At 36.3% G+C, this 23,194-nt stretch overlaps 1 protein-coding gene across 1 annotated transcript in view; it reads left to right on the top strand.

Annotated features, from left to right (window-relative positions):
- LOC112974075 (CUB and sushi domain-containing protein 3) overlaps positions 1 to 23,194 on the top strand; it is a gene marked incomplete at its 3' end in the record, with an annotated part of 516,764 nt that overhangs the window by 84,473 nt on the left and 409,097 nt on the right. Inside the window, exon 5 of the mRNA XM_026082659.1 lies at positions 19,281 to 19,595. Coding sequence (XP_025938444.1) covers positions 19,281 to 19,595 — 315 coding nt within the window. The remainder of the gene's footprint in view (positions 1 to 19,280; positions 19,596 to 23,194) is intronic.

The following is a 23,194-nucleotide window of genomic DNA, read 5'->3' as shown; positions in this document are numbered from 1 at the left end:
CCTCCCTCCACCCTACCTAGTTTGTGCTGTTACAATGAAGAAATGCTTATTCTTGCTGCTCTGATCACCTGTGTTTTAGCACTTATTTTTATTCATTGAGAGTGCTTTGTCTTGATGTTTTGTGTCTTTATTGCTTTCTGTCCTAATTCCTTTGGAATTAAGAAATTGCTGATTGTAGTAGTGCCAAAGTCTCTTTGATCTTCCCGAAGCTGCTGCTACAATGATTTCTGCCGGTTGTGCTCATTCTAAAAATCAGTTGTGCTTTTTTACTCCATCTGTTCGCTATTGCTGTAAAATTTCCCTGGGCTTGCTGCATTCTGCTGGCTGCTCTTTACACCTCATCACTTATGCGTCAATCTGTAGCATTAGCTGAGCGGACAGAAAGCATTGTCAGCTTCACGACTTCCAGTCTTCGAGGCAGAGTGCTGGGATACACACACCTCGATATTCTTTAGTTATGTCAAGCATACTTGGACTCTGAAGGGGCTTTCGGATAAGAATTCCCTGTTTTCTGATAGCTAAATATTACTTTAAGAATCTTAGCTATCTTTTGAGATCCAGCATCCACTTTAAAGGCTCTAGAAAGTTTCACTAGTAGCCCAGTGCTTGCTATCTGTTTACCTTGTGAAATCCATTTCTCATCTACTTTTGCTTGCCTCCCCCTTTCCTTTACCCTGCGTATTGTAATTCAGTTGTTACACTGTTTAAGCCATGTAGAAAATAGTGCTTAAGCTATGAATAAAATAGTACCAAATGTGTCAGCTGAGTGTACAGTCTCCTCTGCCTTCTGTTAAGAATCTTTGCTTATAGGAAAATGCCGGTGAAAAGATGAAATACATCCACGAGCTTTTCAGGACAGGATAAAATTTAGTTGTCATGCTCATGTGTGATAAACATGCAAATGGTTACTCTGCTTAATACCTGGCAGCCAACTGTGTGGAGCTGAAGTGACGTGAGAGCCAGCGCTTCTGATGTGTGATGCAGTACGGCGAAAACTGAGATCAAATAGTTTTCCTCTTTCACTTTATTTGTTGTTTGGTTCTCCATTGTTCTTTTCTTTTTTCTTTCTGTCATTTTGTATGAATAAAATATACCTTCATTCAGAAATGATTTATGGGAGTCAGACTTTATTATTTATTTATTGTTTGAGAGAGAATTTGAAATGTTTGGCAGTCAGTTAAAGAACTTCTTACTCAAAAGTAAGTAGTGCTAGACTGCCTCAGAGCACCATGGGTAGAGGTACAAGAAGGGGAAAACCGTCTCTGTCACTTGTTTAAGAACATCTAACAATTTAAACAAAATTTGTCATTAGTTACTTATCTCAAAATGTCTGATATTACTTTTTCAACTACCAGTGTACAGTACTTGTGCTGGAAGACTCAGCAGTGGTGACAAAGTCTTAGGCTGCAGGTTAAGTCACCAAAATGTAGACGTCTCTGTCTTACAGGTTTGCCAGGTGTGTAAACACCCGTTATGGTCAATGGAGCCGTCGGGCTCCGTTCAGCTGCCCATGCATATATGTGCACTGACAGATGACCTAGGGTATCCAAGATATTCCTGGCAGAGGCTCTTCTGGCAGTTGGAGGTGAAGCAAGGTGTTACAGAGATTCAGAACTGCACTAGATGAAAATACGTGTGGGCAACTGAATCCTTCCCGTAACTAGCTAATCCTGGCGCGGCAGGCTGAGGAGCGATTCAGCTGGCCGAGCTGGCGGAGGTGCTCTGCGGGAAAGGGGGTGTCTGCGGGCTGTTGGCAAATCTGAGAGAATTTGCAGGAGGCCATACTCTTCTGGGACAGGAACTGCAAGACAGGGAAAAGGACCAAAGGTGACAATTAGCAGCAGTCAGGCAGCTTGTATCCTGTCCTAGGGGTGTACTTTAAGATGAGTTGAAAAACTCCATTATCCTGACCACACTGACTAGGTTGCCATTGATTATAATGGGAGTTTAGACACTTAGTACAACTATAGACACACAGATGTAGGTGTCTTAATCTCAGATTGAATCTCAACTAAAGTGACTACTCACTCGCTAGAATGACTTTTTAACACCAACACACTCAGGGGGATCTTGAGATTCCCTGAGAGAAGTGAAGGTGCTGCATCACCTGCGTCACAGCTGTCGACGCTTGCTACCCAGGTAAGGGCTGTGCCTGCCTCTGCTTAGGGCAGTGTAGATTTGTTGATTAAGTTGATTAAGATAAAGTTGCTGATTGCATCTGTAATTTTGGAGGGAGATTTATGACAGATTTTTAGTTCTCAGAATTGTAAATTTGTTACTCTGTTCAGACCCTGAAGTGATTCCTGTTGTCAAAACACAGCCCAAACAGCTAGCTGTTTTTGCAGTGGATGAAGGGAAGAACACTGTCCTCATAGCACCAAGGGAAATTACCAGAGCTTTTCAGCAGGTCACTTCTTGCCTCCAGGCATCGCAATAACTTGAGCTTAAATTACATACGTTGTCACACATGTAAATGCATTTAGCAGATTTTCATATTCATGGGTGTGTTAGCTCTGCTTCATCTTACGCTGAGCTATACTTTCTGAACAGAGGATTTTCCACCTTTGCACTCCTGATAGGTCTTTTATTCATGCCTATACATCCACAGAATGAAAGTGCACAGAATGACATTGGTTTTGATGTAGTCAAAATGGAAATGAGAAAAACTGCCACATTTTGTTGACCCTATTTCGAAATACCTGTATTTTTAATTCTCCTAATTACAGGTTTTAATAATATCACTTTTGAAGGTTAATTAGTTGAAGGTTGTATCCTTTTGATAGTTAACTGTACACAGATCCAGAAAGATCAATTTCTAAATTTTTAATTCAATTTTTCTGCTCCAAAAATATGTTGCTCTTTAAAATATCAACGTAATTGAAGTTAATTTTGAAAGCGTGGTAGTCTGTGCTAATGTTTAAATTGATGGACTGTAATTTACTTCTAGAATATATGTTAATTGACACAGTAAAGAGTTTTCCTTATTTTTTTATCATTTAATAGGTGCTTCATCTTAATTTCATACTTAACATAAAGAAAAGTCTCTAATGTTTTAGGTCCATTCAAACATTTTAATATGTTTCTATTTAATTTAATATTTTACACACTTATTTTCACTATTTACAAAAGAACCAATGATGATGTTTTATGTACTACTGATTTTAAGTAATTCCAAGCACTGTAGAGGAGAAAAAATGTACTGAATTATTCTTGATCTCTGTTTAGCTAGTAGTGGGAAATAAAGTATTTTCCTTATTTAGGTCAGCTTGTTTGGCATTCAGGAATTTAAAAACAGAAATGAAAACATTTCAAACACAAAAGATTAGGAAAAAGTAGTATAAAATGCAATATTCACATTTTGAAAAGTTGAAAAATAGCAGGCCAAATTTTTAAAATGTTTCAGTTCTATTAGAATTTATACAATAAAGAAGTGCTCYTAAAAATCCTGTTACAAAGCTGTTTTCTCCTTAAGTACTTTAATCTATTTGTTTTTTGTTAGCAGAGGACAGAATTCCAGTCTATGAATTAACTACTGTTAGTTCTTTATTAAGTGAAAGAATTATTAAATATAGTTTGTGAAACAGTGTAGTGTGTTATGTGTAGTAATCTGCATATATCTGATCCATTAAAAAGGAGCATGCATCAAAATATCTTGCATTTAAAATTAAATAATTATTTTGCTTAATAGAAAATCGGCTTTTTAAATGAATATATTTTGATACATAATCCTGTTTAATATTTCAGCTACAGGTATACTGATAAATTGAAAAAAAAATCGTAATGCTATTTTAGGAATCTTTCTTTTTCCACTTAAATTGAGACAAAAATCCTGAATGAAGAAGCCATGATGAAAAACAAGACAAGGATAAAATAATAGAAACTAGAACCTTCAGAATACTTTCTTTTGATGAGAACAAAACATTAATACATTAACCTGTATATCTGTGTGCTTCATGACCTCCAAATAGTGTAATACATTGTAGGAGAACTGATGATTTTTCATGTCAGGAGGGTAACAAGCAACTGAGGTAAAAAAACTGTGATAAAACACTTTTATGCAATCAGAATATGTTGTGATATTGAGATAAAATTTTCCCTTTGAAAATGCTGAAATTCAAACGCTCCCATAATATGTTGAGGCTTTTTCATTAAGTAACATATTTTTTCTGTGGAGAAAATTGTGTCACCAAGATCAGAAGTGATAAGCCACTCGAGTTAGCTTCAGAGTAGTTTTGCACATTGTGAAGTTTCCTGGGCAGTTGAAGGAAACAAACCTGAAGTAGTCTAACTTTGGAAAACAGATTTTAAATGTTACTGTCAGTGACAGCAGATATATTGGACAGGATTATTTCTGTTGGATGATTTACCCCCATTTCTAGTTCTCTTATTTTTTTCTGCCTAACATTCTCTACCTTTTTAATTCTAAGGGGTCATTTTGGAGKTTTTTTTTGTCATGTTAGGGGACACTCATACAATGAGAGAGGTAGTTTTGATTAGGCAAAAAAAAAAAAGCCAGATGGATAGAAGTGGATAATGAAATTATTGAATAAGGGATTTTTTGTGTGTCTTGCCTCACACCCTTGCGAGGGGTGTGTAGGGATGTACTTCCTCCTCAGCTCCTCCCTCCCCCCCATTACATGATTTGTCTCTTCTCTGTGTCTCTGTATCTGTTCTCTTTGGCCAAAAGTCAGAGTTGTTTGTTTAGTTGTTTAAGTGTGGTTGCATTTTTGATGGAAGTCTTGTTTTTCCAAACCTTGAGGATGAAGGTAGGGTAGTTGCTTAGTTTTAGAATTAATCATACAAACTGGATAACTTGTGTTAAGGCATAAAGTATATAAATATAGTTGCTTTGATCTTCTAAATGTTTCTCCCTTCTTTATTATTTGTGAGAACTCTAATYGCATCAAATGGATGAACATGAGTAATATGCTGAGTGGTCTCRAGCCTAAAGATTACAAAGTTACTCTTTTACCAATAGAAAAAGGAGATCCAAAATTCTGTTCTGCAATATAAAGRTGAATGTTATCCATGTAATATGTTCTATCACAATTTATTTCTTAGTATTTAATGAGTGGTGACATTTGACTTTACTCTTCAGAACTAATTCTAAGATTATCTAATTTCAAAAGTAAAACTACCTTGTGCAAAATATCCCCCAAACTCCTTACTAAATAAGGCTTTGCAGTCTTAAGTCTATTTTATTAAAAGTCAAGCTTGTAATGAATTCTRTTCCACGCAAGAAATGTAAGAATTTTCTGAACTACCTTTTCAGTTTCCTGCTGCACTTCCTCCTCCTTGGTTCTAGTCAATGGATCTTTTTATGCATAGAAATATAGGGTAATTTATTTGTATACTGTATCACTAGCAGTACCTGAAAGCTCAAAGAATTTGACTATTTTTCCCATTCAGAGGCACCTGGAAATGAAGTAAACGCACATGCCAAAACATAGCTCTGTTTAGTAAAGCGTTTTCACTTAAATGTAGCTGAGGCTACATTCATTAGTACCTCGCGTACTAATGAACATTATACTCAATTTGTTAATCTGTAAAGTCTCTAACTAGTGACCTTTAGATTCTCTGATATGTAACTGCTTTAGATCTTTATCATGTCAAACTCCAGTACCATTCAGATTTGAACAAAAAGTTGGTTATATTCCTCTGAGAACCGCATTGGTCATACCGTCTTGATTTCAAAGGCTGTTTGAACGCTGCCAACACTAGAGCAGCAGTCTGAATAGTAAGGTTCGTCTGTAGCATCTGTTAGGAGTGAAGTTTCTTGTTTTTATTGGCTTGCTTGGTTTTAGAGATGCCAGCAAGTATCTGTTTTGGCTGAATTTTCTATATCAAGTATTAACATTTAGTTTTACCTTTTCCTAAAATGAAATTAGCCCAAATCACATTGTCTTACACATTTTCAGTTCCAGTGATACTTTCTGAGAAAGCTCGAATGTTTTGGGGTAGTTAAGAGGGGAAGTAGTTAAGAGGAAGTTCAGAGAAGGGCAGCAAAGGTGATGAAAGGCATGGATTAGTTTCTGTTTGACAAGTGACTGACTAATTTTGGACTCCGCAGCCTGAAAAATGAGTGGTGGGGCTGGGGGAAGAGGAGAGAGAGGTTGCAGATTGGATAGTCATGAATGGCAGGGACAGTGCTGACTATTTGTTTCGTTCTTTAAGAACTATGGACAATTGAGATTAGTAGAAGACARGTTTAAAACAAACAAAAGGAGATATTTCTTCACATCCGGAGTCAAGCCATGGAACTCCTTTCAATGGAATGCTGTGGCTTCTAAAATATACATGGGTTCCAAGGAAAGCTAGGCAGCTTAATGGAAGAGAAGTCCACTGAGGGTTATTGCACACACAAACCGTTCCTGGCTTAGAGCCCTGCAATTTTGCCCTGCAATTTGCCCTGCAAATTGTTGGAGGCGAGGGAAACATCTCTTATGTGCTTGCTTAGCCCTTACATTTTTGCTTAGATAAACACTTTTGGCCAAACTTTGAAATAGGATAGTAGGTTTAGATAGGTCTTTGGTCTGACCCAGTGTCCCGTGTGTATATTCTTAAATTCAAAGAAAACAACAAAGCTATTGTTTTATTATTATTATTTTAGATATTATATGAAAAAATAGTATTTTCAGTACTTCCCCACCCCCTTCACCTATGTGTAAGTTTTCTTGCAGCTTTTTTTTTTTAGAATAAAAGCTCAGAAGCAGAGCCAGACATTTCTGTTAAGAGATAAGTTGACTTTTAGTTGTTTCTGAAGCCTTTTGAATGCACTGTTTTGACACTGACAGCAAAGTTAAGCTAAGAATCATTCAGCTTCCCATTGACCCCAATGGGAATTTATTAACCAATATAATTAACCAACTTGGTTACTATTAACCAACCTGGAAGGAATTCACCCTTTTACCTCTCAGAGAGGCTAACACAATGTCTCTTTTGAGGGTCTGATTGACAGTTAAGTATCCCATGGGCACGGTGAGGTCTTTTTACAGTGGCAAATGTTTCTCTTTGTGCTGATCTTGCATTAGGATTAATGTGGTGTGTTTATTTCCCGAGAGAATGAATTCACTTAATATTTGCTGAAAATTCTCACTCACTAATACCCTGTAACTATTTCCTGCACATGAAAGAATTACTTTGGGAACTGTGTGGAACCTGACAGAAGCTGTTACCTATGTAAAGATGATTACAGTGGTGTTTATTTTTATTAAAATAACTAGCAATGATGGCAAAACTGTTGACCATGCATAACGCAGTCAAAATCTAAGTAGAAATAACCAGAACATAAGGAGGGAAGCAGAGAACATAGTATCCTGTGAGCATCAAATAGGACTTCAATTTAAATATTGAGCATTTCAGTATTTTTCAAGACCCATTTGAAGGTTTCTGATGTCTTTCATAGTTACATTTCTGACAAGAGAAAGATTTGTGATTGAGTGTTTGCCTCCCCAAAAAACAAAACAACCTAGCCAAGCACCCTACTGCTCGGGAAAGACATGTTCATTACAAATTAGTTTCTGTCAAGATAAGTTTAAATAAATCATTTCCAGTATAACACTGTGTGAGTTCGTTTGTACAGGAGAGGGTGTAAAACTTGTTGTGGAGATGTCTAACAGGTGTCCACCTGTTACATGGAAACCATCCTACAATATGTGACAATATCCCATATTAACATCAATGTAGGAGGTAGAGAGTTTCCACTCATTTCCACAGTTTAGTCTCCTGATTCTGGGGGCTGTTTTTTATTTTTTTATCCAAGTAACATAGACTAATACTAATCCTCATTTCTGTCTTTTCTTTTTTTTTTTTCATTTGTTGTCTGAAACCTGAATTCTGCTTCTGCTTGCCACTACCTCTTTGGAAGTCTCCATCATCTAATGCTGTGAATGTGCCTTCTAGTCTAGTTAGCTCTTCTCTAGAGAGAAAAGGAAGCTGCTAAAAGCAGGCTCCCACAAGACAGGAAGCCAGAACATCATGTGTGGTGCTTGACTATAGAAAATTGTCAAATTCTTTGAAAAATACTGAATTTCCATCTTTGGGGAGAATAAAAAAGATAATGAAACTGTCGGATGTGCTGTGCAACCAGTGTTCTCAAAATTGGACCTCTTTAAGTTCTATCAGCTACACATTTTAAGAAGTATCCAAAATCATGTGCCACTTAGGAAAACTGAATTTCTGTAACTTTGGACATGCCAATATACCTTTCTACTACAGAATACACCTCTTTGTGAGCATGTGTCTGTACAACCTAATACGTTGCTGAGGAAAGATACTTGAACTAAATGAACTAGCTAGCTTGGATAAGAGTAACTGCTTTGGCTATTCAAAGCTAACCCTTTCATTCCTAGGACTGTAGTGCGGTGCAAAATCTCACGCAGAAGCCTTTCGTGCAGCAGAGCTCTTCTGTTTTGCAGYGGATGTCCACTTCATAGCTCAAAAGCTCACTCACTGCCTGCTTGATGCTGACAGCACTTAGTATTTTTCAGAAATAGCTTTCTTTTTAAAGTGTAAGTGGAGTTTGAATCAGTTTTTATACTGAAGGAACCTTCTTTCTTCCTAGAGGATTGTTTTCATCTCACTTAGGACTTGACCTTTCTTAAGGAGTATTCTAAAAAAAATTGTTAGTTTTTTAGTGGATCCTGACATTTTAAATGAAAAGAAAAATATAATATGGTAGAATTTGGTTTATAAATAGTTCAATGTTGTATTGCTTTATAAGTAACATTTATTCTGTTTAAAGATGAACTTCATTTACATATTCTGAATGAGGAATAAGAGAATTGTTCACCTGTTGTTAAATGCAGTGTTTTGCTTTGTTTGGAAACATTGCATTTTTCACACTAAGAGCCAAGCATTGCCAGGGCACCGCACGGACTGCTGCTCCCGGGACGGGCGCGGGCAGCGCTGGGGGCTCCTTGGGGCTGGGGGCTGCTGGTGGGGCCGGGCCGGGGCCGCAGGGCCGTGGCGGGGCTGGAGCCGGCATCGCTGCGGCGTCGCGGGGCAGCGACCGACAGCCCCGGGCTGCGCTGAGATGGGGCCGGGGCCGGGGGGAAGCCGCAGAAGGGGCAGGGAGAGCAGGGGCTGGCAGGTACATGGAAACGTAATTTACTTTTGATATGTAGAACTTCAGATTTCAAGTTAGTTGGAAAGTAATGCACTCCTTACATCATGTCATGTCGTTACACAGAAAGTTAATGTGGGCAAAAGGGAACACAACGTATATGGAGCTAACAATTTATTGTTAGTCTGAAGGATGTTTTAACAGTCTCATCGTCCAAATTTCTACTGCAGGGAAACCTCAATAATAATACACTCAAAATTGCTGTTTAAGAACAACCATCCTAAATCCACACCTTTTCTCTGGTCTTATGCTCTCCTTTTCAGTGTCCCTCGGGGAGGGGGGTAAGGAGTCGAGCATCCTGGGGGCTTCTGAATGAGGAGGGAGATGTTCGAGGTGCGGGCTTCTTCCTCCTCACTCTTGCGGTCTGTTGTGTTTCTTTTGGTCTGTTTTCTTAACACAGCCAGCTTCCTTCTCACTTGGTCTGAACAAAAGTCTGAAAGTTGTGCGATAGCCTCCCCCAGCCTCTGTAAATATAAATGCCTACTGCTCGTTATGCAGTCACTACCTAGCGTTGTCAGACCTTTAATGTACCCCATATTCTCAGAGCCTAACACTCCCCAAGCTCAGCCAGGTCAGGCAATAGTCACTTGACCGCTACAAAGTCATTAAAACTAGTCAAAACAATCTCAGGCCAAGCAAGCCCTGGCMAGTCCTGATGCACTGCGCTGTCAGGTCAGCACAGCTGCCGTGGCCTTTTGCTACTAATGGCTGTATTATATTTACTAGGCTACAATGTTCAAAACTTCTGTATCATTCTTTTTAATTTTGCTTGGCACAGGCAGAGGGAAGCATGCAAACTCTGGGTATTAAGATTTGTATTCTGTCATTCTCACTGAACATATTTAGTTTGATATTAATGTAAACTGGCAAGATACCTTTTCTGCAAGTTGGTCTTTGCCATCTGTGAAGCAAATGAGCAGCCCTTCTAAGAACTGACGGTATTTTCAACCAGTACTAATTTGCTAGAAAACAAACAAACAAACAAACAAAAAAAACAACGAAAAAGCCCTTTTCATTAGCTGTTAAAGTTATCTTTCCTGGAGTGAAGATTAACGTTTTATGAATTTTGCAGGTCTTAAATTACTTAGTTAGTAGTAAGTTTGTATGACATAGTTCCTTGATCCCTAGCACTGGATTTAGAACAAAAAATGTGGTCGTTTAGACTGCTCAGTGCAAAGATTAGGTACCTGGCCTGGATACTAAAGAACAATGATACAAAGCTTTTTTTATTATTAAGAATGTATGGGAGACCATTATTACTCTTTTTTTTTTCATTCATTATTTCTCCAGGCTTCTGAACGTCTTCATTTAAATAAAAATGAAAGTAGGAGTGTCAAAATCATATATATAGCTCCTGCTTTAGCAAATATTTTTCCATCTAGAGCTACATATTTGATGCATGCATGTTAGTTCACTTATTTAAAGCATTGAGCTAATTAGGTACCTAGTATTAATTATCCTTCTAGAAGCAAAAGGAAAGTTTGAATTTCATTTTATTGATAAGAAGTGAGAGCTCTAGAAGAAAGTGGCATGTCCAAGGTGATGCATGAAAGCAGAATTAGAAATCAAAATCTTTAATCTTTGTTAGAACACAGAAACCTCTGATAAAATTTCCATGATATATGTTCACACCGTAGCAGTTTTCGAAAAGGTACATATAATATTCTACAATATTTTTTTAAATTGCTTTCACTCTTTTTTTTCATAAAAGCAAGTTATAGCACACATATCAACAATAAATTAAAATTACAATTTCTTTCCTATTGTTTTTTGATTCTTCTGCTTAAAATCTTGGGAGAGGTTGATTTCCAAAACTCTCCAAAATCCAGTCATTAAAAAGCCCTTCATGAAGGAGTGTAGTAGTAAATTCTATTTTGGTGCATGGTCCAAGCTAGCGCTGTGGGCTATATTTCAGACTGCACAATGTATGGAATGCATTGCACAATGTATGGAATGCATTCATTTTCCTTTCATCCTAAGTAGTTTGTGGGATACAATGTAACAGATAACATTTTGCAGTAGAGTTGCTATGTACATTGCTATATACATAGTTTGTACCTTATATAGTAATTATTTTTGAAATTTACCTATTCCTTGTTATACTATCTTGAAAAAGGCTAAATAGATGCATCTTTCTGTTGCACCATGATTCTCCAGAGCAAATTATGAAAGTATTAAATAGTAATACAAGCCACTATTGGCAAGGCGTTTTAGTTGATAAATAAAGTAAAGGTACTTGTCTCTCTTGTAAGATGAATACTAATAAGGCCAATAAATGTGAATACTGTTCTTCCCCGGCATTTTATTATTCATCAAATAGATTCTAATAATATTCTTGAAGTAGAGTCTCAAGGAATTTATAAGTTCTTCTGTATGATTACTGTGGATTCCGCAAATCTATCTTGCATTGATATGCATTTCCATTGAGGAGAAAGCAGCATATGACTATATCACCCTTTCCAAAAGAAGTATTTCATGCAATATGTCAAATCGCTGTTTTCTCATTTTCAAATACTGCTATGTGTTAAAACTGTTAATCTGTTTTTTTTTAAATAAAAGTAATAGGGCTTTCAAAAAGGATTTTTCCACTGAAGTAAAACAAACCAAAAGAAGAGTATGCACATGTGTACTCTATACTGTTTGTTTTCATATTATTGTGCTATTAAAAAAATATATTTCACTGGAATAAAATCTATTATATGAATAGTTACACATAGAACAAAACAGTGGCAGTTCTCTGTTTATGATCTGGGTTTGGTGGAAGGGAGATAAGCTGTTTGACATTTCTGTAGCATCAAATGCTAGAAGGTTGATTTTGTCTGGGCCAAAATTCAGATTTTCAGGTGGTATGAACTGGAAAAAAATGAAGCTACATTGATTTACCCTATTTTCAATGTCTAGTTCAAATATTTTTAGGTGGTAATAAGTTAATTGAGAAAAGCACCTGGAAAATCATACAGACATGTGCACGCATATGTGTTGAAGGAGGACAAGGATCTGTATGTCCCGTATCTCTGAAAATTTCTAGTTGATGCTTAATTGTTATTTTCAGTCTGTTTTGGTCTATTTCTTACTGCAGCAGTAGCTTTACATTCAAAATTAATACAAAGGATAGGGAGACAGAAGAGAAAGAAATAACAGTAGAGAGATCGAAAGAAGAGAGAGGGAAAAGAATGAAGGTAAAATAAATCATAAGAAAATGTAGTAATGCAAAGCAGTACCTTCTGGTATCAAAAAGAAATAAAAATTAAATTCTGAATCCATTTATGCAAACTGCAGACAACCTGAAAATGAAAGGAAGCACAAATTACATATATTAAAATTCTGTCTTGACAGCTCTTGGAATATTTACTATTTTGATAAATCCAGTGATGGTTGCCTGTTTGAACTGAAGTCTTGACATGTGTATTGAACCATAATTTTTGTTGGTGTATTTCTTGAAACACACTGTTTTATTTAATTCCTGAACAGTCGGGAACTGAAAATCAATTTGGTCAGAAGAATGCTTTGCATCAGTCATTTATATGGTTTTTAGATTCTCAGATGTGTATTTGACTTTCAGATTCATTCCTTWTGTATTCCTGTTTTATAAATCAACAGAAACAAAACTGTAATGTGGATTTAACAGCAAATACAAATATTAGAAATGTATAAAGAATTAAAAAATGAGATTTATGAAAATAAGGCTGGAACGACATCTAAAAAGAATCTGTTAAAACAGTCAAATAAATTGTTGTATTTACATTAACTTGAAAGTTCTTTTAACAGATCCAGAATACACCCTTCTCATTAGGTTTGTAGCTTTATTGGAAGGTCCTGCAAGCAGCAGATATTTAATGATAGTGAATGTCAAAGAGAACAGGTAGTTAAGATACTTTATTAGTGAAAAAAAATCCTCTTAACGGGATGCAGTGGTCACTACAAAGTTAGTTAACTATGGGAAGCTTTAAAAGTAAGGATACTAAATAAGTTTTGACTGAATCACAGAATCACAGAATGGTTGAGGTTGGAAGGGACCTCTGGAGATCATCTAGTCCAACCCCCCTGCTCAAGCAGGGTCACCTAGAGCACATTGCACAGGATCACATCCAGGTGGGTTTTGAATATCTCCAGAGAAGGAGACGCCACAATGTCTCTGGGCAACCTGTKCCAGTGCTCTGTCACCCTCACAGTGAAGAAGTTTTTCCTCATGTTCAGATGGAAGCGTCTGTGTTTCAGTTTGTGCCCGTTGCCTCGTGTCCTGTCGCTGGGCACCACTGAAAAGAGTCTGGTCCCATCCTCTTGACACCCTCCCTTCAGATACTTGTACACGTTAATAAGATCTCCTCTCAGCCTTCTCTTCTCTAGGCTAAACAGGCCCAGGACTGAAGGTCCTTGAACATCTGAAGAGAGAATGAAGATGGAATGTACTGACTACTCTTTTTCTAAAATCTCATATATAATTTTTAACCAACACTTTTTTTTTCCTTCAGTGAAATATGCAATTTTATTTTTATTTAAGACTGTCAACAATTCTTTCTCAGGTAAGAGGAACCTATTGTAAAAAAGGGAGAATAGCTTGCTTCTTGCTATTGAGATACACAGAAAAAATCCTAGGCTGACTTCATTAGCACTTATCTATAAAGAGTAACCTTTAGGATCATCTGCATTAAGGACCTGTGGTTCCATTTGGGAGATCTGTATTTGGATCATATGTGTCCCAAGGACTAATATAGCCCTGCACCTTGAATTTATCCTGAATAAACAAGATGCCAAATATCTCTTATTTGCTCTGACATTCTGAGCTCAGTCTGATTCTTAGGAATTAATCAGCAAGACATTAAATAGATGAAAATACCTGCTGAATGGCAGCCTTAGAGTCCATTTATCAGGTGTTATCCAGCTGTACTCTACAGTTTTGTGTGAATCAGTTTGTGGATGATCTGGCAATTTTCATCTGTTGTTCATCCATTGCTGAAATTAAAACATATACATTTAGAGGGTGATGGTTACTGAGCCATGCTGAGGCCAGTAACAAGTGGAGTGCTGCAGGTGTCCGTCCTGGAACCAGCTCTCTTTAAGGAGTTTTTCGGTGATCTTGAAGCAGTGACAGAGTGCACTCTCATCAAGTTTGCAGATAACACCAAATTGGAGGGAACAGTCAATACACTTGAGAGCAGGACTGCCATTCAGAGGGACCTAGACAGGCTGGAAGAACCTCATGAAATTCAGAGAGATTGTGCAGTCTCTGTCCTTGGAGTTTTTCTCAAGACATGAGTGGATGAAGCCCTGAGCAACCTCAGGTCTGATCCTGCTTTGAGCAGGAGACAGGGCAAGAGACCTCCTGAGATCCATTTCACCCTGAATTGTTCTATGATCCTATGGAGAAGACTTGGTTTAAACTCAGTTGATGTGAACTGATCTTGCAGTGTAGGATGTTCGCTCTTTTTTGATCAGTTTGACTTCTAATTAGCATGGTGTTACTAACTAGTGGACAAGTAAATTGTGTTAGAACACTCTGTTGCTTATCAGTTGTCTCTGAAGAAAGAGCAAATCATTAAAATATTTGCTAAATACTTTTTATGAATCATTCTTCTTTAGCTGTGTTGCAAATATTTAATAGTAGGCTTTGAAGTCAGTCAAGTTGCTGGCTACATCCATGCTTTCAGTCTGTGGAATTACAGAGTAACAGCCAGCTTGTAATAACAGAAGTCACAGTAACATACTTTGTGTCAAAGCTTTATTTATAAATGGAAGAAGTTTCTTTCAGCCCAGTTGATGGTTAATGTCTGAAAGCATGGTAATTTTGTAATTTTACACTGTCACTTTAAATAATAATAAGGTGGATTAATTCTTTTTTCTTAAAGTCCCATCTATTTGTCATCCTGCTAAGATATTATTTTCAATAATGTCTTGCAATAAAGAATGGTAATTAATTAATGGTAGTTAATTATGACAAATCCACTCTTAAAACATGTGCTAATGCATGTTAACCAAACTGTAGAAAGCTGAACAACTCTGGCTAATAAGAGATAGCAGCTACAGCTGAAACCCTCAGCTTAACCTGGGACTGAACTCAACATGCTAACAGAGAATAGAGCTCAAGCTTCTAAAATGAGCATAAAACTCAAGTTGTCTTGTCTGAAATTAATTAAATTAGGTTAAGAAAATAATTTCTTGCTAAAGTGTGTACAGATTAAAATTAAGATCTTATCTCAAAGACCTCCATTTGCCTGATCCTGCTTTCCAGCACATATAAACTTTATTGTGATGAATGTGATTATCCTTTTTCAGACCTACATTTTTTAATGCAAGTTAGATAAAAATTTAATTCAGTATTGGCACATCATTTACAACCTAAAGTGAATACATTTTAGATATCTTACTGAGTGGAGAGAAAAGATGTGTTCTTCTAGCTTTCCCCATTTTAATGGCAGCTTTTCTGGATCACAAACTTCTAAAATGAGAAGAAAATCCTTTTCAATACAATTATTTCCATTGTATTAGGTTATTATTTTTTGCCTTAAAATTTTCCCCGGTCAAAACTTCTGCAGAGCGGGCAAAGGTATTCATACTCTCCCCAAGTTATTTTTTTCCCCCTCAGTGGTTATTTGTACAACGTCGGTTCATTAGATTAACTTCCACTACGAGTTTATCTGGGGTAAATTTCATTTTCTATCATATGTTTACAAAAGGAACCCTGTGTATATTTATAGCATATTTTGTATGCAAACTGTGTGCCTCTAGCACAGATTCATAATCTATTTCTGGAGCTTTGTCTCAGGCAAATGTCAAAGGCCCTTGCCTCTTTTCTTGACTAAAAGTGATCCTAGAATCACGAGCAACCTCCACTCCTACATAAATAGAAAGGCCTGTGGGTCTTCCATATGTTTGCATTATCCAAAGTGTTAGCAGTTGCAACACTTTTGAGTAATGGTTCATTCAGAATGGTTCATTTCTGAACTGAGTTGCTCCATGGAGCATCAGCTTGATCTCCTTTTACGTAGTTACCCCTTCTCATGTGTAAGTACTGCTTCAAAGTCTTCCTCACTTACTTAAGCAGTCTAATTTGACACATGGAGGCTCCCCAGTTCTCCTGCCTTTAATCGGCTCTCTTGCCATAGAGACTCACTCAGAGAAAGGGTTTTCCTGTCTAGTAGATCTCAGACTGATGGTCTGGGTCTGTCGGGTTCCCTTTCTTCTGAACTGCTCCTTCTTGCCTCCCCATCCTTAATGCTTCCTCCTGTGCAGCAGCCTGGCAGTTCCTCAAGCCTCACATTGCCTCAGTTGCTAATTGTGAATTAGGAAGCGATGACCTATCTCTGAGTTGGCTTCAGCTGATGGAAAATTGTTGATTGACCTTTATCGAAAAGCAAGAGTCAGTTTTCCTTTCTTCTTTCTTTTTACTATTTCTCATTGCAAATTTGTCATTTTTTACCAGAATATTTAGGGTGAATAATGTTTGTTTTTTTCCCCTGTCATGTAATATCAGAAATTACTGTTTTTCAAATAGTTCTCTTTGACTAGCTGAAATGTGACCGTATGGCTGTGAGTGACTGAGGTGGAGAGTATGCTGTATTGCCCGTACACCACAGGTGTTGCAACTGGCCTCAACTTTCCTACAATATTAAGAATCTGAAGTTCATGCTTTTATAAATTATAAATGATATTTAGGTAAATATCAATGTATCTGTTTTCTGTAGTAGCTTACAGTTGCCAGATTGTTCACATGGAACATTTATTTTGTCCTTAAATCTTCTGTGTAAGTCAGACCACACTCTGTTCCCATTTTGCTGATTTTCTGCCTAAGTCCTTTTTTGCAGTGTAAATGGATGTGGCAGCCTAACAAGTTAGGTGTTTTGCTTGAAGGTTGTGTTTGTAGTAAAGTGGTACAGCAGTTTTCGGTGTATAAGCTTTGAAGCTTTAAGTGAGTGGTATTTGTATTGCTTTTTTCTTGCTTGCTTCTTTTTAGATGGACTTTCTCTTAACTTTTCATTTTTCTTTAAAGCACTGTACATCTTTAAAGTGCTAGAACATAACATGTCATATGACTCAGCTCCTGAATATAATTTTGCTTTGAGCTTGATACTGGGAGCTGGTCACTGCCTGTTTTTGTACATTTGCTTGCATGACAAAGATGTGTCCTCACAGATTTTACTTTTAAAGCAATAGTTATGTAACATGCAATAAATTTTGTTTCCTTATTTTTTTTAGTCAACATTATCATGTTCCAAAATATCTTTTGGTCACGCCCTTGTATTTTCTATGCTTTAATCTTGATATCAGTCTGTCACAATTTATTGTATCCTGAATCATAAATAGGATAGTCTTTTGATATTATTCAGAGTTGTGACTATTTTCTTCCTTTTATTCTGAAATAAATAATAAAACATATGTCAAGTTCTATTTTAGTTACTTATGTTGCTGTCATCATGGGCCAGTAAGTAGTTTTTAGTTTAGGAGTTTTTCTTCTCTACCGGAAGGTCCATGGTTCTGTCTTCCACAGATAAACCTGAGGTGTTATCCGGTGCTTATAAGGCTATTCAGCCATGCAGTGTGAACTACCACTGCCTGATTTAGAAATGCTGTACTGCAGAACAGATATTAAGACATTAAGTATATGATAGCAAAAATAATATATACTATGTATATAGCAGCCATATTTGTTGTCTTTTTGACACTTAAATATTTTTTATGGTAACAGTTTTTAATAGTATAGCAAAAGAGAAAAACATTTTCAGCCTAAAATTTCTGCAGYAAATAAAACAGACTATTATCAAGACTGTGTATTTTTAACATTTAGGTTCTGTTCCATTTCCTTATGCAGTACATTTGATAATTTTGTGAAGAGAGCTGATATGCCTCATGCATGAAAGGTGCTGTATACAGGCAAATTCCACTAGTAGTCTAATTTCTATTTTTTAGTGTATTGATTCTTCTAACTTTGCATAAAARTTGTATTGTTTCTATCCTGTCATCACCTATTACACTTAAAGAACAACTCTAAAAGCCTGTGAGAAGACAGCTAAGGAGCAAAAGCAGAAGTATGGCATATTATTGCTTGAAAAACTATTGAAGAGGCCCTTAATTATCATGGAATGAAACAGCTATATTTTAAAGATACTAGTGTAAGGTAGTATAGTTGTTACATCAACTTCGTGTATGGTAATTTTTTATTATTCATTTTATTATGCATTGCCCAGTCATTTATCAATTCCAGTCAAGATGGAGTTGCCGCTGCACTAGATGTTCTTACAGATGGGAGATGTGGCCTCCAAACATCTGCGGCCAAGTCTGGGGGATGGGCAATGGTAGGAACAAGGATAATAAAATATAAAAGTCCTTTGTGGCTTATATAATTCAGTTATTACATGAGTTAGAAGTGTAGCTTAGAAATATTTTCTCAAGCAAAGCATAGACAAATTTTGTGGGGTGGGTTTTGTGTTTTTGTTTTTTGTTTTTTGTTTTTTTTGGGGGGGGAGAATAAAATGATCTGGTCTTTTGCAGGGAAATAAAAATGCAGCACATTCATTGAAGCCTCTGTCCAACATAAAATACAGAAAATTATGCATAGATGTTATTTTGTTAAAGTGTGCACCTTTTACTATCCATTTACCTGTGCCTTTGTATCAAGTCTAAACGCTTTTGTGAGTGTTTCGGGCTCTGTCAAGCTTTGCTGGAAAGAATGGAAAGTATGAATTTATTTGGTGGTCTCATTAGCTGCTGGAGTACCAAAGCTTCGCCCACTATGTAGGTTGCTGTATAATGCTGCTGTATCACTCTTGGCTAGGGTGTTTATCATTGTTCTGCTCTTGGGGCCCCATTTAATTACATAGCTGTATATTTTGCTCTAGGCATACTGTTTTCAGGACTCAATTTGTAGGAGTGGCAATTACGTGCTGTCATTCTAATTGGTAAACAAGGTAATACCGTACTGTAGTTCTGGAAGAATATTTAAAACTAAATGTGTAATATCACTATAGTTACAAAATGTTCACTAGCATTAAGAAATGTTCTGATTACTTTGAATTTTTAAATAAAGCAATATTGACTTTCCTCTTTTCATGTCAGTTGTCTTTACTATGTTAAACAGAGGGAAATTTAATCTCTTAGGATGATCAGGAAACCACAATTCAAAAGAAAAAGTTAGCATCCAGTGCTACTGTGTGTCCCACAGGTTCTTCCACTTTGATCAAAACTGCCTCCACTGGTGAGTTAGAGGAGCGTATTGCGGCCACTACTGGTGCTATTACTGTTGCTAGCACATCTGCTGATGTTACTGTATCCAGTGTCACTGCAGTGACCATCCATAGACAACCTTCTGAAGAGCAACAAGTGCAAGCTATGAATCTAAGAAAATCAATTCTGGAATCGGCCACTTCCAAGGAAGCACTCTCCCTTCATCAAGCAGTCTTACAAAGCCCAAGAAGAGGACCAAGAAATGCTGAGCAGATAGAAAGAACTAAAGAACTTGCAGTTGTTACTCATAGAGGTATTGGATATTATTTTACTTGTGCCCATGTAGTTATGGAAAAATATTTCGTATAAACTAAAAGTGAAAGTCAGCTGCAAATTCAGGAAGTGTAATTGAACCAGGTGGGAAAGGGATTAAATCTGGTTAAAACTGAGTTCTAGTGGGGCAGATAGATGGAAAAGGAAACTAAGAATAATACTGTCAGAGTAGTTTAAATTAATTTAAATTGTAAGAAGGCAAAGGAAAAGATCAAGGAATTTTCTTTAATTTTTCTTTCTGTAGCTTATATGATTATATTTCATGATCAAGCCAAGTGTTAGTGAGATCTGATAAAGTTTAGAGAATTGAGAATAAAAATATTCCCCGGTGCTGCATATATATTTAGATATAATCAACCATAGCATAAAAAATGTACTTTATAAATAGCTGTTTTCTTCTAAACTAACCAGTGATGCAAATCTCCCTTCTGCTTAAATCTTCAGCAACTGTTTTGCTTTTTTATACATAAAGTTAGTGAATAAAGCAAAGTTAGAACAGTAGGGAATTCACTGGAAAGTATTTAGTATTAAAGCTAAAGATTGGACATATTCCTGTATTCAGATAATTTAGTCCATATGTGAAAATACTAATAATGGGCAACATTTGGAATATAAACAAGAATGATTTACTGTATTTAAAGGTAACTGACAATGCCTGAAATTCCAGCTAAGAGACCGCAATGTTGGAGTGTCTTAATGTAACCTGAATAGACATTCACAAATAAATTGCATGACATATGGCTTTACTTCCACAAACAACTTGAAGTTCATGTAAGGAGTAGATTAATGTTGTAGGTGAATGTTATCAAATACTATTTGTTATTATGTGCTAGTCTGTTGTTCCATGTTAATCTGTTGCGCAAGAATAACTTATAAACACAAATACATTGAAGAGGCACATCTTTTATAGACAAGAAATTTGCAGATATCTCATTATATGGTTGAAATTTTGCAAAGACTTCTTTAGCTTGGAATCTGTTTTCCTGCTGGAAACTCCTAGATACCTAGCATAAATTAATGTAGCTTCATTTACTTAAATGAAGAGGTTACACCTATTGAAACTAGCAGAGCTGCAACCCTGCAGAATTTGAAAACATGATGTCATTTAAATATGGTAACTTTAAAGAGTGAACACTGTAGTTGGTTTGCATATGAAACAGAAATTATTAAATAGGTACTTATGTTCCGGTTGTATTTTTGTCAATTTAGATGTGAAGTAGTTTGGTGGATATCAACTGGTGTAAATTAACAGAATTTGGTGTCGTTGTTAGGTGACTAGGGATTTTCTTAAGAGCACCTTTGATCAAGTTAAAACAGAGAAAAAAGGCTTATTGTCAGTTATGAGGGAGTATATGAGGTCTGTTAGAATCTCTTCTAATGTAAATATATGAGAGTGAAGTAATTTGGCAGTGATATACATGCAGTTTCTTCTATCTCCTGTTTGTTATCATTGGACTACAGTGCCCTCTCCACTCTTTTCCTGCTGTCCTTTTCTTCTCCGACCTGCCCTTTAATCTAATGTGTATATAAGGCACACATTTCTGAATCGGTTTGTTACATTAAAGTACAAAACATTGCATTAGAGGAAAAGTGAGTGAGACACCAAGATTCTGCTAAAATAATGTCATGGTGCTTCTCTCCTATATACTAAAGTACTACCAAAATGCGGCACAACACATATACAAATAAAATCAATCTTTCTTTTATAGAGCTTACTAGAGAACAAAGCCCAAATCTAGTTCTGTGTGTAGTTCATTCCCTCATGCCACATTTAAAGCCTCGATTTTGCTAGCATTCTCTAAACGTGATTTGATTGTATCATACCTATATAACACTATACATGTGTATGCTATTGGAGTGGATATTCATATATTGAGTACAAAATTACCATTTCTGCTTGGTAGTCATCAATATTTGAGAGCATGCTTACGCTGGCTGTGAAAACATGTCAAATTGACCATAATTAAATAACTTCTAATGGTCTTCCATATAATTTCCTCATCAGAAAGATGTAGTCGTATTTTGAAGGAATGTTTGTGAATGTGAGACTATCATTAATTGACTGGAAGAAATTTCCATTATGGGCATATGTTCTACAGATATTTCTGTTGAATTTCCTGTGTTTTCCATTGAAATATTTTAGGCTGTCTTTGACAGTGAAATATGTCCGAAAGTATATAACCTGCTTATCTTGTCCTGCATATTAAATTCCTATAGAACCATTTATAAGAGCTACTTAAGAAGTTTATGTAAATTCCTTTCATAATTTTTTTCTCAATTTGATAGATATTAAACAATAGTTTCTATTGTTTCCAGAATAGTTTCTATTCTGGAAATACAGAATTATTTTGTATTATTAAACATACCTTAAGAATTATGCTTCCAAATCTATGCAGATGATTCACTCTTGAAATGATAAAAGTTAATATACTAAATATAATTTACGAAAACATGCTAAATCACATATGTATATGCTTTAAATGGTAAAAATGTACAATACATATAGTCCTCACTGTAGACTTTTTTGAGAAAATTGCTAGTGAGATCAGAATAGTGCTATGTCTTATGATATGTTGTCATTGATGCAAAATGATAACCATAGAATAAAGTCCAGTTGTTGGCTTCAGTATGGTTGTTCTGTGAGTAAGATCTTGCAGAATCAGTAAACATTAATAATATTTTTTGGGATACTAAACTGATTTTTTCCAAGTGTAATAGAGAGGAAACCAGAGGTCTCTATCTAAAACTAAACTGTTTGTTAGATGGAAATTAGTCTGCTGTACTCCCTACTTGGACTTAAAGAATAATTGTATGGTGTGTCAAGGGCTGCCTGAAGAATTTTGTCTCTGACCTTTTAGCTGGAAGTGACAGACAGGAGAAAGACTTTCTAATCTGGTGGTTGAAGAAAGGAGAAAGGAATCTAAAAGCATTCAGTGAAATATTTCCATTAGATGAAGGGAAATACAAATATCACTGCATAAGACAGTAGTGAGATCTTATGTGGAACACTGTACGTGATTGCGTTCCCTCAGTAACAAGAGTTTGGACTGAATCAGATGAATAAACGAACTGTAATGGCTTTACATTGTTCTGATCATCCCACCTTACAATAGAAAAGTGCAAGACAGAATGAAGGGATAAATGTTTCAGGGAAAATGCCAGTCCGTGGAGAACTTAAACAAATGCAAATGGGTATGTAATACATAGGTGGCTATTTTAGGGAAATAAATGAGAAGAATTTTTCTTATTATTGGAACAATGAGGGCTTCTGTTAGGAGGAAGGATTAGATGAAGGATGAAGAGTTTAACTGCTTTCAAGTTGTAACTTGATCGGTTCAAGAAAAATCTATAAAGATAGGATACCTAGAAGAGAAGTGTAGCACCTTTTGGATCCTTTGTTGTGCCGGAACCAAAGGTTCAAGCTCAGGAAAGTGCATCTCTTCCTCTGCTCGGAAGAGGGGGAACAAAAGGAGACACATAAACACTTACTTTCAGGCATTTATTTTGAGAAGTTCCAAACACCCAGCATTACTGTGGATACTACCGCACAGTTTCTAGTAAGTACTGTGGGACTGATTA

The sequence above is a fragment of the Apteryx rowi genome, unplaced genomic scaffold, assembly GCF_003343035.1.
Source record: "Apteryx rowi isolate R43461 unplaced genomic scaffold, aptRow1 scaffold_589, whole genome shotgun sequence".
NCBI classification, from domain to species: domain Eukaryota; kingdom Metazoa; phylum Chordata; class Aves; order Apterygiformes; family Apterygidae; genus Apteryx; species Apteryx rowi.
This window is presented reverse-complemented; position numbering and strand designations above follow the sequence as displayed.